The sequence below is a fragment of the Hyperolius riggenbachi genome, chromosome 6, assembly GCF_040937935.1.
Source record: "Hyperolius riggenbachi isolate aHypRig1 chromosome 6, aHypRig1.pri, whole genome shotgun sequence".
Lineage (NCBI taxonomy): Eukaryota > Metazoa > Chordata > Amphibia > Anura > Hyperoliidae > Hyperolius > Hyperolius riggenbachi.
The window spans coordinates 173,679,807-173,697,713 of record NC_090651.1 but is presented as its reverse complement, the minus strand read 5'-3'; the positions used below and the strand labels follow the sequence as shown (position 1 = coordinate 173,697,713).

At 43.5% G+C, this 17,907-nt stretch overlaps 1 protein-coding gene across 1 annotated transcript in view; it reads left to right on the top strand.

The window, feature by feature from the left end:
• Nucleotides 1–17,907, top strand: part of CHADL (chondroadherin like) — a 180,937-nt gene that overhangs the window by 30,710 nt on the left and 132,320 nt on the right. The window contains exon 2 of the mRNA XM_068242687.1: nucleotides 681–843. Within this exon, the coding sequence (XP_068098788.1) occupies nucleotides 681–843 (163 nt within the window). The remainder of the gene's footprint in view (nucleotides 1–680; nucleotides 844–17,907) is intronic.

Here is a 17,907-nt window from a genome sequence, read left to right as displayed (position 1 = left end):
GTGCCTTGGTGTGGCAATCTATCATGCTATGAATGCCCCTTAGAACCTTTTTTCTGAGGTGCTTGTAGCATGCTAGATTCCAACACCAAGGCACTGTATTTTGACCTGAAGTAGCAGGATGTCCCCCACGAAACATGTTTTTTCCATAAGTAGTATTTTCATCATATGGTAGGCCAACTTACCTTTCTGAATGGTTTTTAATGATTTTATATTTTTTGGGTGCCTTCTCCCCATCCTAACTTACAGTTGATAGATTTATCAGTGTCTGAGTGAGAATACGAGTGAGCAATGTCATCTGTAAGATCATCCAACAAGGTCTGTTCTAAAGTGACACTTAAGTTGCCACAGGTATGCCACGGATTTTCTGAACTTTTATACTTGAGATGGGACCTGGGGAAGTTGTGTGGAACATGAAATTAATGTCACTACCTGTCCCCTTTTGTGGCAGTTTTGTTTTCTTTCATCCTGCTCAATTTCTTTATAGCAACCTAATTTGCCCATGCCCAGATTGTCCCTATAAACTGTATGCTGGCAGTGCCAAGTGGTGCACACAACTTGGGGCTTCTGCTGCCGCGATGGTATTATATAGAGTTGTGTAGCTCTTTTTAGTACAAGTGAATGCTATATGTTTATATGTTATATGCCTGCCTGCATCCATTCAAATTTTTATTTTTTTTTAGGTACCACTCCACAATGCTCTACTTTTGCTGTCTGCTTGTCCTTTCATTTGCAGTTCCAGTGGCTTGTGATCCCTGCCCTCAAGTATGCATTTGTGACAATGTAAAAACTTTTGTGACCTGCTCGAACAGAAACTTGTCTGAAATTCCAGAATCTATACCCCAGGTAAGTACACATTAAAAAAAAAAAAATCCGATAAATAGGACTATACCTAGATAGATACTAACAAAGCCCTCTTGGTGGAGGGCTGTTTTCACTTCACAGCTGGGAAATTGTGAGCTCTGATTATATTATATTGCTGTTGTTTGTAAAGTGTGTGTTGCTGCTTTGATATCTGGGGCTTGTGCATAGCGATTCATCAGATATCTAACAGCAAGTGTTTGTTTTAAAAGTAAATTTTTTTTTCTCTTGTTTGCAGCAGGCAGACAATTAGCTAGGGGGAGGGATTAGCTGTAACACGAGGTATTTGGACAGCTTCAGGACTTAGTACTGAGCTTGCTCAGTCTGTGGCTTGCTCACTAAGTGGCTTCGACACAAGTGGCATAGGCGTTAAAAACAGGCGTTACAACACAGGCACAAAGAGAGAAGGGAGAGGAAGCAGGTAAGGACTAAAAAAAAAAACAAACAAAAAAAAAACCTTCAACCAATAGTGCGGTTTTTTGCATTGGTTAGAATGTGCTAACACGTTGTGGTGTAGTCTTTAAGTTTTGAGGACTCCACCCCAGCTTCACTCACTCCCCCTCCCCTCCTCCCCCTCCTCCCCCCACCCCAACTTTACTCACTCCCCCTCCTCCACCCCAACTTTACTCACTGCCCCTCCTCCCCTCCTCCACCCCTCCCCCTCTTCCACCCCAGCTGCACTCTATCCTGAACTTCACTCACTCTCCCGTTTCATCTTTTCCCACCATAGTTTACTTTAAATAATTTTTCCCCACACAATAGTAATCATGTTGGACAATGCAGTACAGTGTAAATCCTGCAGCATGTATGCATGCCTTGATCAGCGGATTGAGAGTGTTTACTGTTGCCCTGGATGTGTGCGTGTTGCTCAGTTAGAGGCGGAAGTCGCAGAGCTAAATAAGCATCTCGCAACACTGAGACGCATACACAACATGGAGATGAGCTTGGATCTCACGATCCAGACACTGGATGGAACCCTTGAAGATGAGGTGGGTGGAGTAAAGCCGGAGCAAGAAGCAGAGGTAGCCGCTAGTTGGGTCACAGTTAGAAGGGGTAGGGGAAAAGGTGGCAGGGAGGCTAGTCCCGAGTTGTCCCTCACTAATAAGTATGCTTGTTTGCGTAATATTGGGGAGGATGATTCTGGAGTAGCAATGCTGCAGCAGGATGTGCTCCTTAGCAAGCAAGGGGCAGACTGCTGTAACGAGAAAGGGAATAGGAGTGCAGCTAAGGGTAGACAGGTACTGGTGGTAGGGGATTCAATTATTAGGCGCACAGACAGGGTAATCTGTCGAAGAAACCGTGAATGCCGTACAGTCTGTTGCCTCCCGGGTGCTCAGGTTCAGCATGTAGTGGAAAGAATTGACAGATTATTGGGTGGGGCTGGGGAAGACCCAGCTGTCATGGTACACATTGGCACCAATGACAAAGTTAGTGGGAGATGGAAGGTCCTCAAAAATGATTTTCAGGTACTTGGAGATAAACTTAAAGCAAGGACCTCCAAGGTGGTGTTCTCTGAAATACTGCCAGTGCCACGTGCTACATCTGAGAGACAGAGGGAGCTTAGGGAGTTAAATAAGTGGCTGAGAAATTGGTGTAGGAAGGAAGGGTTTGGGTTCCTGGAGAACTGGGCAGACTTTGCAGTCGGCTACAGGTTCTACAGCAGGGATGGGCTGCACCTTAATGGGGAGGGTGCAGCTGCATTGGGGGAGAAGATGGCTAAACGGTTGGAGGAGATTTTAAACTAGGATCTGGGGGGAGGCGGGAGGATAAAGTCTCAATATGTAGACAAGATAAGGTAAAAAGACAGTGGGAGCCTAACATTATGGGGGGTGGAGAGGGGGGTGGGGACAGTGTAAAGATTAAGGAGGTTGGTAAAACTTCAAGTAGCCCATTTCAGGTAAACAAAATTCGTAAATGTGGTGGTAAAAATATAAAGTGCATGATAACCAATGCTCGGAGCCTTGCAAATAAAATAGACGAACTAGAGTTCATTCTGAATGACAAAGGCTATGACATTGTGGGAATAACCGAGACATGGATGCATGAAAGCCATGACTGGATAGCTAATTTAAAAGGATACAATGTGTTTAGGAGGGATAGAACAGGGAAAAAAGGTGGAGGGGTTTGTCTCTTTGTTAAGAATTATTTTACAGCTGTCCTCAACGATGAGATGGAGGAAGATTGCGAAGATGTGGAGTCCGTTTGGGTAAATATTCATGGTGGAAATAAAAGTTGTCAATTGCTTATTGGGGTATGCTACAGACCACCTCATATTAATGAAGCTGCAGAACTGTGATTACTACAGCAAATTGAAAAAGCTGCAAGTAAAAATGAGGTCATAGTTATGGGCGACTTCAACTTTCCAGACATTGACTGGGGTATTGAGGCTACCCATTCTGGTAAAAGCAGCAGATTTCTGGCAGCACTACAGGACAATTACTTGACTCAAATGGTAACGGAACCAACTAGGGGAAATGCGTTACTGGCTCTGATCATTTCTAATAGACCAGATAATGTATCAAATGTGCAGGTTCAAGAACATTTGGGAAATAGTGATCACAACATGATAATGTTTGATCTGGTGACTGATAGGCCACGGGGCAGCGGGACCACTAAAACTATGAATTTTAGAAAAGCAAAGTTCAATCAAATTAGGCAGGCACTAAGTTTGGTGAACTGGGATAATGTACTACAAGGGGAGGACACTGAAGGGAAATGGCAAGCTTTTAAACGTATTCTCAATCAATATTGTAGTATGATAACTCAGCGTGAGCGTGAACTCAGTTATCACGCCTAAAAACACAGTTATCATGCCTAAAAGCTTTGCACGTGCAAACTAGGGTGCTAAGTAGTTTGCACCCTAGTTTGCACGTGCAAACTAGAGCACAAACTACTTAGCACCCTAGTTTGCACATGCAAAGCTTTTAGGTGTGATAACTCAGTTATCACCCTTTTGTGAATCAAGCCCAAGGAGTTAATTGGCTAGGTAGGAGTTAACACTTTACCAGGGCCATGCAGAAGATCCTCAAGGGGGCAAGTATATAAGACTGTACTTTATGCAGGCTCTCGGTGCCACATAGTGGCTGGGTGTGAGTACTAGGTGCAGGTACAGGGTGCCACATGGGTGCAAATACTTGGTGCAGTGTGTGTACTGTGTGCTAGCTATGGGTGGGTATTGAGTGTTATGTGGGTGCTGAGTGCAGGTACTTAGTGCCATGATTTTTTCAAGGTACAAGTACTAGTTATTATGTGGATGCTGGGTGCAGATAGAGTGCTATGTCAGGCTGGGTGCAGGTGTCATGTGGGTGTGCATACTGGGTGCTGGCTATGGGGGGAAGGATAGGGGTACTGAGGGGCACATTTATTGATTATAAATAGGGGGGTGCCTGGGCACTCACTTCATTGGACTGCACTTCACTACAGGAAGAAGAATAAACTTTTTATTTTTACACTGTGAGGGGGGTTTAGCCACATATGGGGAAACGTGCACATATTATTATAGTCCATGGGCCGCTCAAGATTCAGAGTTTTTTTGTGTATATCGATGTTCTGATTCAGCATTTTTCTCTGCACTAAAGAGTACTATAACCTTCTGCTTTTTCCCCCATACTGCGCATTTCTAATTTTATTGTATTTTGTTACAAAGAAACAAATTGTGGGTGGAAAATACAAACTAAATGTTGGAGAGCACCCCCCCCCCAAAAAAAAATAAAAAAATATCCCCTGCAATATCACAGGAACAAATGTGTACTACCTGCCACTTCAGAGAAAAAGCAGGAAGTACAGAGTGGCGGTGTTGCAGGGCTCACAGATGTTTGTAATCCTCCCGGTTCCATTGTGCTGCTGGGGGGAATGGAGATAGGTGCGTGGGGTACATTTGGCTAAGGATACTGAGGTGGGAAGGAGGGGGAGTCCACATGGCTACCTTACTGGGGTGGGAGGGAGGGGGAAGCCCATATGGCTACTGTACTGGAGTGGGAGGGAGGGGGAAGCCCATATGGCTACCGTACTACTGGGTTGAGAGGGAGGGGGGAGCCCATTTTGCTGGTTTACTGGGTTTGGACTCAGGAGGGAGTGGGAGCCCATCTGGCTACTGATTAGGGTACGAAGGAGGGGGGAGCCCATCTGGCTACTGAATGGGGTGGAAGTCGGAGCCAATCTGGCTACTGGCTAGGGTGGGAGGGAGGGGGGAGCCCATCTGGCTATCGTACTGGGTTGGGAGGAAGGGGGAGCACACAGGAGACCTGGGTTCGAACCTTGGCACCTATTCAGTAAGAGACCTTGGGCAAGTCTCCCTAACACTGCTATGACTGGACTGGATAGCGAAGGATAGCACAGGAAAAAAAGGTGGAAGAGTTTGTCTCTGTGTTAAGAACTCTTTTACACCTGTCCTGAATGATGAGATGGATGAAGATTGTGAAGATGTGGAGTTCGTTTGGGTATGTATCAACTGTGCAAGTTCAAGAACATTTGGGAAATAGTAATCACAACATGATAACGTTTGATCTGGTGACTGATAGGCCATGGGGCAGAGGGCCCACTAAAACTATGAATTTTAGAAAAGCAAAATTCAATCAACTCAGGCAGGCACTAAGTTTGGTGAACTGGGATAATGTACTACAAGTGAAGGACAGTGAAGGGAAATGGCAAGCTTTTAAACTAATTCTCAATCACTATTGTAGTATATATATCCCATATGGAAAAAAACCATCTAGGAATAAAAAAGGCCTCTATGGATGAATAGAAAGGTTAGAGATAAAATGAAGTTGAAAAAGAATGCCTATAAGGTCCTAAAACAGGAGGGGACCAAGGCTGCATTAAGCAATTATAAGGAGTGCAATAAAAGTTGTAAAAAAGAAATTAGGCTGGCAAAGATTGAAGCTGAAAATCAAATCACTAGGGATATCAAATCTAACCCAAAGAAGTTTTACAAGTACATCAACTCTAAAAAAAGAAAGGTTGACTGTATTGGAATACTAAAGGATGAGGGTAGGAACTCAATGGTGGATGACCAAGGTAAGGCAGAGTTATTAAATGCTTTCCTTGCTTCTGTCTTCAAAAGGGAAACATCACTGTTGCAAATTACAGATGCAGAAGAGTCTCAATCTTCCAATTGTAATATTAAATACTTAATGCAGGAAGAAGTGTAAGCAAGACTAAATAAATTAAAAATAGACAAGGCACCTGGCCCGGATGGCATGCATCCTCGGGTCCTAAGGGAATTAAGATCAGTCATAGATAAGCCCCTTTATCTTATCTTTTGTGACTCTCTTTCAACTGGCAGAGTCCCAGTAGATTGGCATACAGCCAACATTTTTCCATTATTTAAGAAGGGCAAAAAAATCAGATCCAGGAAATTATAGACCAGTAAGCTTAACATAAGTTGTATGCAAACTATTTGAGGGGTTACTAATGCATGGTACACACCATACAATTTTCTGTTAGATTTACCTGCCAGATAGATAATTTCCAACATGTTGGAAATTATCTATCTAACCATCTATCTGCCCAGCAATTAGGCATTGTTCTACTCAGCAGGAGATAACCAGAAGACAATGCACCAGAGATAATGAACAGTCTCTACAGAAAATAATCTTCCAATTGTAATATTAAATACTTAATACAGGAAGAAGTTAAGGCAAGACTAAATAAATTAAAAATAGACAAGGCACCTGGCCCAGATAGCATGCATCCTCGGGTACTAAGAGAATTCAGTTCAGTTATCGATAAACCCCTTTATCTTATCTTTTGTGACTCTCTTTCAACTGGCAGAGTTCCAGTAGATTGGCGTACAGTCTACGTTTTCCCATTACTTAAGAAGGGCAAAAAATCCAGGAAAAGATCTAGGAAATTATAGACCTGTAAGCTTAACATCAGTTGTATGCAAACTATTTGAGGGCAGGGCCGGCGCTACCATTAAGGCAAAGGAGGCAGCTGCCCCAGGGCCCCAGAGCTTGTAGGGGCCCCCAGTGGCTACAAGAGGGAAAAAAAATTCAAATCGGCCTAGTTTTTGAGAAAATCGATTTTAAAGTTTCAAAGGGAAAAAAAATACACATTTAAAAACCTGCCGACTTTAATGGTTAATAGCAAATCCAACTTAAATGCTAGAAACCCTAAATTTGCAGGATATGTTAAGGAGATCATTAAAAATAAGAGGAAAAAACAATTTTTAAAAAAGACATTATAGTTTTTGAGAAAATCGATTTTAAAGTTTAGAAGGAAAAAAGTATACTTTTAAATGCGGTAAATGTCACTTTTAGTAGCAAACCTAACGGTAGTGTAATTTTACATGCATCAAACGAAAGTGCAATGCATTTCCTGACGGGGTTTCCAGGGGGTCTATATGCAGCCGCAGCGCTTTGGACAGGGATCGCTATACAGCCGCAATATGGCTGTATGAAGATCCCTGGCATTTTTTCCTATTTTCCCAATTTTTTTTTTTATGTTTAGAGTGTGGGAATTTTTTTTTTTAAATTATGTGGTGTCCCCCCTCCTGAAACTTTTTAACCCCTTGTCCCCCATGCAGGCTGGGATAGCCAGAATGTGGAGCTCCGACCGATTGGGACTTCACACCCTGACTATACCAGCTGCAAAAAAGGTCCCCTAATGCCGATTTTTGTTCCTGGTTTATTTTGCCCTGGGGCCCCATTGTTGCTTAAACCGGCCCTGTTTGAGGGGTTACTAAGAGATACTATACAAGACTTCATAGTAGAAGTTAATCTTATTTCTCAGCATTAGCATGGGTTTACTAAAGACAGGTCCTGTTTGACTAACATGCTTAGCTTTTATGAGGTAGTGAACGCTAATGTAGATATTGGGAATGCTGTAGATGTGATATACTCAGACTTTGCAAAGGCCTCCGACACTGTTCCCCACAAAAGTCGGGTGCAAAAGTTGAGGATGCAAGGACTGGGGAAGAGTCTGTGTGCATGGATAGGGAACTGGCTAATGGACAGAAAACAAAGAGTTGTGGTCAATGGATCATACACAAAATGGGTGACTGTTAGCAGTGGGGTCCCACAGGGGACCAGTGCTCTTCAATTTATTTATTAATGACCTAGTAGATGCAGTACAAAACAATGTTGTTATTTTTGCAGATGATACAAAATTGTGCAGAATCATAAACTCTCAGGAAGATAGTGACATATTGCAACAGGATCTGGATAGGATGGCTAAGTGGGCACATAAATGGCAGATGAAATTCAATGTTGAAAAATGTAAAGTCATGCATTTTTGGTCGTACCAGTGGTCTAGCACCATACAAAATAAATGGAATACAGTTGGAGACATCAAACTTGGAGAAGGACTTAGGAGTACTCATCGACAACAAGTTAAATAATCACACTCAATGCCAAGCCGCTGCAGCTAAAGCTAATAAAATTTTGGGATGCATTAAAAAGGAAATAGAAACTCGAGATGCTAGCATAATATTGCACTTGTTTAACTGTCTAGTAAGACCACATCAGGAATATAAGACAAAGAGAAAGGGGTGCTCAGAGATTCCATTCAAATTAGTGCGTCTTCCCAACAGTCAGGTCTCACTTGGATCAAATTACTTCTGGTGGATTCCTGGCTGATCCCTTGCAGGTTTTTTTTATTCAGATTTCTTGCAGATCCATTGCAGATTCCTGGCAGATTACTTTTGACAGATTCCTGGCAGATCCCTTGCATGTTCCTTCTTGCAGATCCCTTCTGGTTATTTTTTTAAAGATTCCTTGCAGATTCCTTATAGAGCGGAGCAATGGCATCCTCTGCAGCAGGTAAAAGAAAAATGACAGTGGCTGAGGTGGCACAGGGGCTTATGGAGGACAGCAGCACAGGATCAGATGTGCAGGATGATGACTGGTGATGTGCTGGTGATGACAGTGACTATACTGTCACTGATGATGATGATTATTGCTACAGTGATGACACTGATATTGATGAGGCTGATGAAGGTGGGGAAGCTGATGAAAGTGGGGAGCCTGCTGAAAGTGAGGAGGGTGATGGTGATCACAGGAAGGGCTTGATTCACAAAAGCATGCTAACTGTTAGCATGCCAGTGAAAAGCTACTTATCACGTGCAAACTGCCTCTTCACGTGCTAATGCACGCTTAATAGTTTAGTGTGCACAAAGTTTTGTGCGCGCAAAGTTTTATGCGCCCATTAAACCCTATGCGACTTTCCGCGCGCACCGGTCTTTGCGCGCGGGACTTTGCGCGTGAGTTTATTCCTCAAAACGGTGCTAACCTATTTAGTGCAATGGTTATCACGCCCAAAAGTCTTTAGGTGTGCTAAGTAGGTTAGCACCGCTTTGTGAATCAAGCCCGAAATGGGCAAGCTTCTCTCCTACCAGTGACTGCTTGCTGCATAATTTTCCCTTTACTGTGTGTAATGCAAGGGTACAACTGCCTGCAGCTAATATTCCAGAAACTGTCAGTGGGGTTTTTGAGCTTCTTTAACACCGGCCCTTTTAGAAGAAATTATTAATTTAAACAAATGATTATGCCAAAAGGAAGTTAGAAAATAATCCTCCTTCACCCAGATCCATCTGGAGGAGCTGGACTGATGTTACTATGCAGGAAATAAAGGCATACTTTGGAGTAATTCTTAGGATGGCACTGCAAGAAAGGGGATCTATCCAGGATTTTTTCTCAACTCGGTGGATCAATTACACCCCCTTTTTGTAGAGATATTTTTTCTCATGAGCTACATGTTTCTCCACCCATCAGTGGTCCTGAAGACCCTCAAACTAGGGGTTGGATGGTCAGGAACTTGACAGAACATATGAAAGAAAGATGCAGAAGTCTGTTTATACCCCATGTAGTGATTGACGAAAGCACAATTAGTTTCAAAGGAAGATCAAAGTACAAGATGTACAATCCTCAGAAACCAAGCAAGTGGGGGCTACAAGTGTTTTCTATGGCTGATTGTGAGACTGGATACCTCTTTGCGTTTAGATAATGGCCTCAATTCACTAAGCTAATCTCCTGTCTTTAATAACGTTTCTAGAGTTGTCACCATGGTGATAAGGAATGTAGTGGTCAGGAAACATTTTACTTCAGGCAAACCTAAAGTTAACTCTTCTGTCTTTAAGTTAACTCTTCAATCCTTAAAATAACTCCAGAGTTAAAGACAGGCTGTTAATTAACTCCGTGTGAAAATAACTACAGAGGAGGTAACTTAACTACAGAGGAGGTCACTTAACTACAGAGGAGGTAACTTAAGGAATGGAGAGATAAGATAACTCTCCCACTTTGTGGAGGTAAGTTTTCTCTTGCCTTATTATCTCCAGCATGATCTTAGTGAATTGAGGCCATTGTTTTGGTTGTTGGAGCTGGCAGTAGTGAATAGCTTCATAATTTACAACCAGTTGCATCCACATGAACAAAAGGATCATATCAGCTACCGCAAGAACCTAATTCTTGAGTTGGTTCGTGAACAACGAGCCTCTAGGCCTCAGCAGAGATATGGCCACCCTTCTTGATTGGACGTGGAGGCGCGTCTAAATGGCATCCAGCATTTTATTGCTAATAATCCCTATCGAAACACCAAAGATTGCACAGTGTGCAGTGACAGGAAGACACCAGGTGGCAAGCGAAAAACCACCTATTATTGCGAAACTTGCTCACGCAGGCCAGGATTACACCCAGGAAATTTTTTTAAAGTGTACCATACTTTGGCCAACTTCTCTGCTACCAGCCAATAGAAGACACCAAACTGTCCAAACAAGTTATGAAATTAAACGTTATAATATGTTCTTTAAAATAAGATATACCATGTTACTGTGTTACGTTCCATGTAAGAATGGAAGAGAGAGTAAGAGGGAGAGTACATTTCTGTAAAAAAAAAACTCAGAGTAGAAACGACTCCCTTTAGGAAAAAACTCTGAGTGGAAAGGGTTAATATGAAGTTGGCCCGACTGAATACCCTGAATTCCCTCATCCACCTGAATTGTTGACAATAAAGCTACCATACAGAGGTTAAAAAGAATTGGTGACAGTGGACAGTGGACACCCTTGTCTTACACCGTTTTTAATCTTAAATCTTTTATCCAATATTCCATTTGTCATGACCTGAGCAGTTTGATTCTCATATAATTTTTGTATTCTTTTGATTAAGGCGTCCCCTATTCCGCATTATTGTAACATTTCAAATAGAAAGGTTCTTGAAATTCTATCAAATGATTTTTCTGCGTCTAGTGTTACCATTATAGCCTCTATCTTGTCTTTTCTGCTTTTCTCAATAATGTTAATTGCTGTGTAGATGTTATCTTTCAGTTGTGTATTTTTTTCTGAATCCACACAGTGAGTTACTTAATAGTGTATCAGATATTTTCTCTAGTCTGTCTGCTAAGATCATTGCATATATTTTTATGTCTGTATTTATTGATGAAATTGGTCTATATTCTCCACATCTAGTTTCTTCCGCACCATCTTTTGGAATTAAGGTTATGTGTGCACTGTTGTTTAAAGTGACCCTTAAGTCAGAAAAAAAAATTAGTTTTACTCACCTGGGGCTTCTACCAGCCCCCTGCAGCAAACCTGTGCCCTCGCAGCCAGTCACTAATGCTCTGGTCCCCCGCTGCCAGCTAGTTTCGTTTTTGCTGACAGGCCCATCAGGACAAGCCACACGTAGCATTTACCGCATTCCCAACTGCAATTATTGCAGGCCGCAACCAAGGCCAGCCCGCCCATGAGGCGGGGTGAGGCGGGTTCCTCAGGCAGCAGGAAGTGGAGGGGCGACACCAGGCATAACGAGGAAGTGACTGCGCCCGGTTTTAGGCACCTCTAGTCTGACTGGAGAGGAGAGCAAGTGCTGGTTTACCGCTGCCCGGCTGCTTCCTCAATTTGCCTGCACGCTGCAGTGCAGACTCTGCAGTGAAGTCCTGGCTGCTCCTGGCTGTGACGCCTCCGTGCCTGCACCCACCGTGAGTCATTGACCCGGCAGCCCGGACAGTGTTCTGCCTGGGACCCACCCCCTGCCCACCCCCAACTAGGCTGTGCAGTGCACCGCACTCCAGTTCTGCTGTCACGTGCCACCCACCGTGATGCCGCCGGCCTCCAAGTCCGACGACTCCGAGCTCTGCGGCCTCTCCAAAAGTGGCTTGCTAGATGATGATGATGATGGCGGCGGCTGCCACCGCCCGCCCTGTTGTCCCTGATTGTGTCAGTCACAGTCACTGAGCGCCGCCGTGTCCGTGACGACGATGATGACGAGCCTGCCGCCGCTGTTCACCGGCCTTACCAGCCAGCGCGAGATGGAGCATGCCCGCCGCAGCCGTCTGTCCCCTGCCTGCCAGTGCAGGATGGATCATGCTGGATGCCTGACGCCTGCCCTCCGCCATCACCGCCGCCACCAGACCCCATCCCCGGTGAGTCACTTTGCTGCCTGCCTCAGTCCTCTCTTTTTTACTGCTATGTGATGATGATGATGATGATGTCTGTACTGGCTGCCTGCCTGCTATATTAAAAGGGGTCGGGTCAGGTCGGGGACATACAGGAGGGTGGCAGCAGCAGCAGGCTTCACCAACTGCATGGTCTGCTGCTGCACTGCACCATACTTACAACCTGGGCTGGCTAGGCTAGCTATATTGCCAGTGGAACTGACTGAAGGCACCTTCTAGTGGTTTGGATTGGGAGGAGAGATAAGGAAGGAGGCAGGGGCGTAACTAGGCCCCACCGGGCCCCCCTGCAGATTTTCTGAGCGGGCCCCCCCCCCCCCCCGGGGCCCGCTCGCGGCCGTTTTGTGGGTGCTGGAGGGGTGGCAGCATGAGGGGAAAGCCTTGCCCACAGTCGGCGGGGAGAGGGGTAGTTCCCCCCTCTCCCTCACCTCGGGGCTCTCCCCTCTGCGCTCCCCTCCAGCTCGTAAGTGTCTGTGGGGCTGTGGTGGGCAGCGAGCGGCGGGCAGATACATACCTGCTTCCGTCGGTTCCATCGGAGACTTCTCCCTCTAGCGGCTGACGTCACTTCCTTTATTCCTTCTGCTATTTCTTTTTTGACAATTTCTTCTTTTAAGATATCAGGATTCAATCTCTATCCTCTTCTATTCAAACCCGTTGCTGGTACTTTTAATGTCATAATTAATGGTGCATGATCGGAGTAGGTAAATTGCCCAATTATTACCGTACTTCTTTCACTGAGTCTATTTGTGATTGAGTGATAAATATATAGTCAATCCGGGAGTATGATTTATGCACCTTGGAGAAGTAGGTGAAGTCTCTTTCTCCAACATGTTTTATTCTCCAAATATCTAGAAGGGATAAGTTATTCATCAGGCTATTTAGCTGGGCCCCTGATTGTCTTACTGTTTGAGTTTGACCTCGGGAAGAATGCCAAAAGGGGTCCATAGTAAAGTTAAAGTCTCCCCCAATTATGATTTTCCCTTTAGCCACTTCTGTTACTTTTTCAAGAAATTGTAGAGTAAAATCCTCTTGCTTTTTATTGGGGGCATAGGCATTAGCAATTTTTATCCACTGATCGTTACTTCCCTAGTATTATTAACTCTCACGCCAAATCATCTGTAATAATCTTTTCTACTTTTAAGGGGTCTTAGTGTTTATTAAAATAGATACACCACAGTTTTTTTTTCTTTTTATTATTATTGCATATCTATTTATATCTTTTATCAAGTGTTTTGGGTAGTTTTCCAGTTTGGAAATGTGTTTCCTATATTAGGGCAATATCTATTTTATTTCTTAATAGATCAGAAATTATTCTGCTCCTCTTAGTTCCTACATTAGCTCCATTAACATTTATTGTCAATATTTTTAATGATTCCATTTTATCGATTTCAATATATTAAAAACAAACAACAGGCCTTTCCATATCATTATAACCAAACTAACCTCAGATGAAAAATTTCACCAAAAAGGAGTTCCCTTCTCCCATTTCCTTTCATCCATCCCCATTCCAACATTCATCTCCTTACACTTTAGTGAGCCAAGTTCCAATGGTTGGGTACTGAGACCCATCCGTTCTAGGAACTTTTCTGAAAATGTCTCCAAAGTCTTTATTCCTCCCCGGAGACATTTATCCGAGACCTTAGGGGAGGGGGGATTACTGCCTTCTCTCATCCTTTTGAATCTCATAGCTCTTCCCAGCCTTCTATTTCAATTGTTTGTAAATCAAGTTTTCTGAGAAAACTTTCCAGAGGCTCCCTATCTTTCAAAATTACTGTTCTGTTGTTTATTGTTGCTATCAATGAAAGTGAAAAGCCCAAGTTGTAAATTCCTCCTTTTTCTTTTATCCTTTCTAATAGGGGTTTAAGCAGTTGTCTTCTCCAAATTGTGCGAGCAGACCAGTCTTGAAATAGCTCTAGTTTCCACTCTCCAAACGTTACACTGTTTCTTGCTTTAGCTAGAATATCCACCTTAGTTCTGAAAGCGTGAACTTTACACAGCACGTCTTTGAATTTTGTTCCATTCACAACTTTTTCCTTGCCCACCCTATGCACACGCTCTATCAGGTTTTCTGCTGGTTCATTTTTTTGCAGTATTTCTGTAAAGATTTTCTGCACAACTTCGCCCAATTCTTTCTGCTCAATACTGGACAGAATCCCTCTAATTTTAATATTTTCTCTTCTGCTACTGTTCTCTAAGTCATCTGTCTTGCATCTCAGTTCTCTGAGTTTAAAACAGGTAGGAGGCACCCGGTCTAGGTTTGTGATTGCAGCAATAATACTATACTAGATTATATATCAATCTTTACGAGATCAATTCAACAATAGGAAGATAAAGTCGTGCTACCTTGTTGATGTTTAGCAAGGTATAAACACAAGTGGAAGTTCAGGATTAAGAGATCAATTTTTATTGGTGCACTAGACAACGCGTTTCACAGCCGGTAGCCGCTTCCTCGGGTCAGTAATAGTGCCTTTAAGAACAAATGGCAGCTCTCAGATAACAGAAAAAAAGTATATATATCACTATATCACAAATCACTCTATACATATCATACCTGCACATATTACGCGGTTATCGGTAAAAAATAATATATATATATATATGTTACTATGTAACAAACCATTCTATGTATAACATATAGGCACAGATTATGCAATAGAGTATGAAGTTGAAATCTATGTACACATAGAAGTATGAGCAATCTATAGGGAATAGGGTACAAATAGTATAGGGATACTGTAGTAAATCTCTCAGAACATACATTCTAAAACAACTATTAGAAAAAACATTTAGTGACCTATAAAAAGGTGGGTACTGTATATATATCTATTTTGAGGAATTTCATTTCTCTTTCCATAAGGAGCCCATCTAGGTATCCCTATATGATTTTATCATTAATTTTATCAATTAGGTTTTTAAAGGGGTTGTTGCGTATTCTTTCATATGTCGTCTTATCCCCTAGTAGTCTCCTAACCTCTTCTTCAGCTACTTCTGCTTCATAATAATCTTTTCCCATAATTACAATATTTCCACCTTCCACCACTCCTTTTAATTTCTATTTGTGTATTATCCTATAATTCTTTAAGAGCAGTTCTCTCAGCTTTGCTCAAATTATCTTGCCCCTTAACCTTCCAATCAATCTGTTTAAGATATTCCGCCACAAGATCCATAAACATTGCTGTATATTTATTACTGCTCAGTGCAAGCATAAATCTCAATTTTGGGCGGAGGTGAGTATGTAATTTTAAGGTCGGGTTATTTTGGTCCACCTCTTGGAAAAGGCCGTCCAAGTCAATATCATCGACATCAACAATCTCAGAAACATCATTATTATTTGCCGAGCTGTTGGCATACATCCTCTTAAGGAGAACTCTTCTCAAAAAAAGCTGAACATCTTTGAATGCTTCGAATTCGCATCCTGATTGTTTAGGGCAAAAACTCAAGCACTGTCTCAATAAGGACAACTGAGAATCACTTAAATTAACATTAGTCTAATTAATCACATCTAGGGTATTTGCGTCGTCATAGACATCATCTACCATGGGGTGCAACCTGAGGCACTCATCGCCTGTTGTCTCCTGATCTGTACCCCTCCTTTTTTTACCACGTTTTCCTCTTCTTCTACCCCTAAAAAATCATAATTTTCCACCTCTCTATTGCCTCTCCTTCTAGGTTTCCTTTTCCTGTTCGAGGTCGTGGTGTCGTGACTTCGTGCGGCCCTCGACTAAAGTACAATGTTCAGAAGGCACGTACCATTAACCCCCAAGATAGTCAGGATGTAGTTGACTATTTAACACAGAACACCTCATCTTCCTCAGCTTCCGCACTGAACCGTGACATATCTTCCTCCTCCTGCTCTGATTCTGGCAACCCACTAAACACTCAGCTGGCAGCCACCACCGCTACTACTAGCACTACAGTCGCTCCACATCAGATGTCGCAGGAGTTATTCACACATTTTTGTGGAGAATTAACTGATTCACAACCATTATTGTTTCAAGATGAAGGTGCTGAGGATGTTACACCACCTCATATGTCTACGTTAGGCGTCACTATGGACATAAGGGGCTCGATTCACAAAGCGGTGCTAACCCAGATAGAGACTTTAGGCATGATAACCATTGCACCACTCTGGTGAAAAGCCAGTTTAGGTGTGATAAGTTTAGGCATGATAAGTTTAGGTGTGATAAGTTTAGGCATGCTAAGTTTAGATAAGTTTAGATTGCTTGCAAAGTCCCGCACGCAAAGCAGCGCCATTAAACTTTATACGAAGTGCACCAGTCTTTGCTAGCGCAAAACTTTTGATCAGCTGTGCACTGCGGTGCTAACGCAGTTGGCGCTTAAACTTATCATGCCTAAACTTATCACACCTAAACTTATCATGCCTAAACTTATCACACCTAAACTTATCACACCTAAACTTATCATGCCTAAACTGAGTTTAGGCATGATAAAGGGCTTTTCACCAGGGTGCTAACTGTTAGCACCGCTTTGTGAATCAGGCCCAAGGTGTGAGGATGATGAAGTACCTGTTGTTGGTGCAGTTTTGGAGGTGTCTAATACAAGCGAAGCTGTGGAGTGTGATAATAATGATCCTGCCATAGATGCCATGTGGGTTCCCAATAGACAAGATGTATAGGGGGTTCATTTCAGAGGGGGAGTCAGAGAGGAGTAGGAGGAGACAAGTTGCTGTAAGAAGCAGGGGGAGCTCGTCATCAGAAACAGCTCGTGGCAGTGTTCGGCGGCACGTATTGCCACCCATGGACAGCCAGCCAACATGCTCTTCAAGGTCAGCTGCTGCTGCCACCCCCACCACCACCACCAAAATGCTATCATCCCAGAGCTCACTGGTGTGGACATTTTTTGTGTGTCTGCCTCAGATTACAGTGATGCCATCTGTACTCTCTGCCACCAAAAACTCGTGGAGTCGTGGAAAGAACAAGACCCACGTAGGGACTACTGCCTTATGAAGGCACATGATGAACAAGCACAAACAGCAATGGGATGACCACCAGAGGAAAAGCAGCACACAAATGCAAAGCCACCCTGCGCCTCCTCTTCCTCCTTCAGGTGCAGCATCTTCAGCCGCTTTATTCCTTGCACCTTCACAACCACCCTCCTCCACTCCGCCTCTCACCTTAAGCGGTTCCTGCTCCTCTGCCCACAGCAGCCAGGTGTCCATTAAGGAAATCTTTGAGCGGAAGAAGCCAATGTCTGCCAGTCACCTCCTTGCCCGGTGTCTGACAACTGGCTTAGCGAAATTGTTAGCTCACCAGCTGTTACCATACCAGCTGGTGGACTCTGAGGCCTTCCGAAAATTTGTGGCCATTGGGGCACCGCAGTGGAAGATACCAGGCCGCAATTATTTTTCTAAAAAGGGGATACCCAAACTGTACCGTGATGTTCAAAGGCAAATGGTGTCATCTCTAGGACACAGCGTTCGGTCAAGGGTCCATCTGACCACGGATGCCTGGTCTGCAAAGCATGGTCAGGTACATTACTTATACAGCACATTGGATCAACCTGGTGACCGCTGGCAAACAGGGAGTACATGGCTGTGCAACAAACCTAGTTATGACACCTCCACGGCTTGCAGGCAGGCCAGCTGCCACCCTCTCTCCTTCTACTCCTCTAGCTACATCCTCTTCACTGTCGTCGTCCTCCTCTTC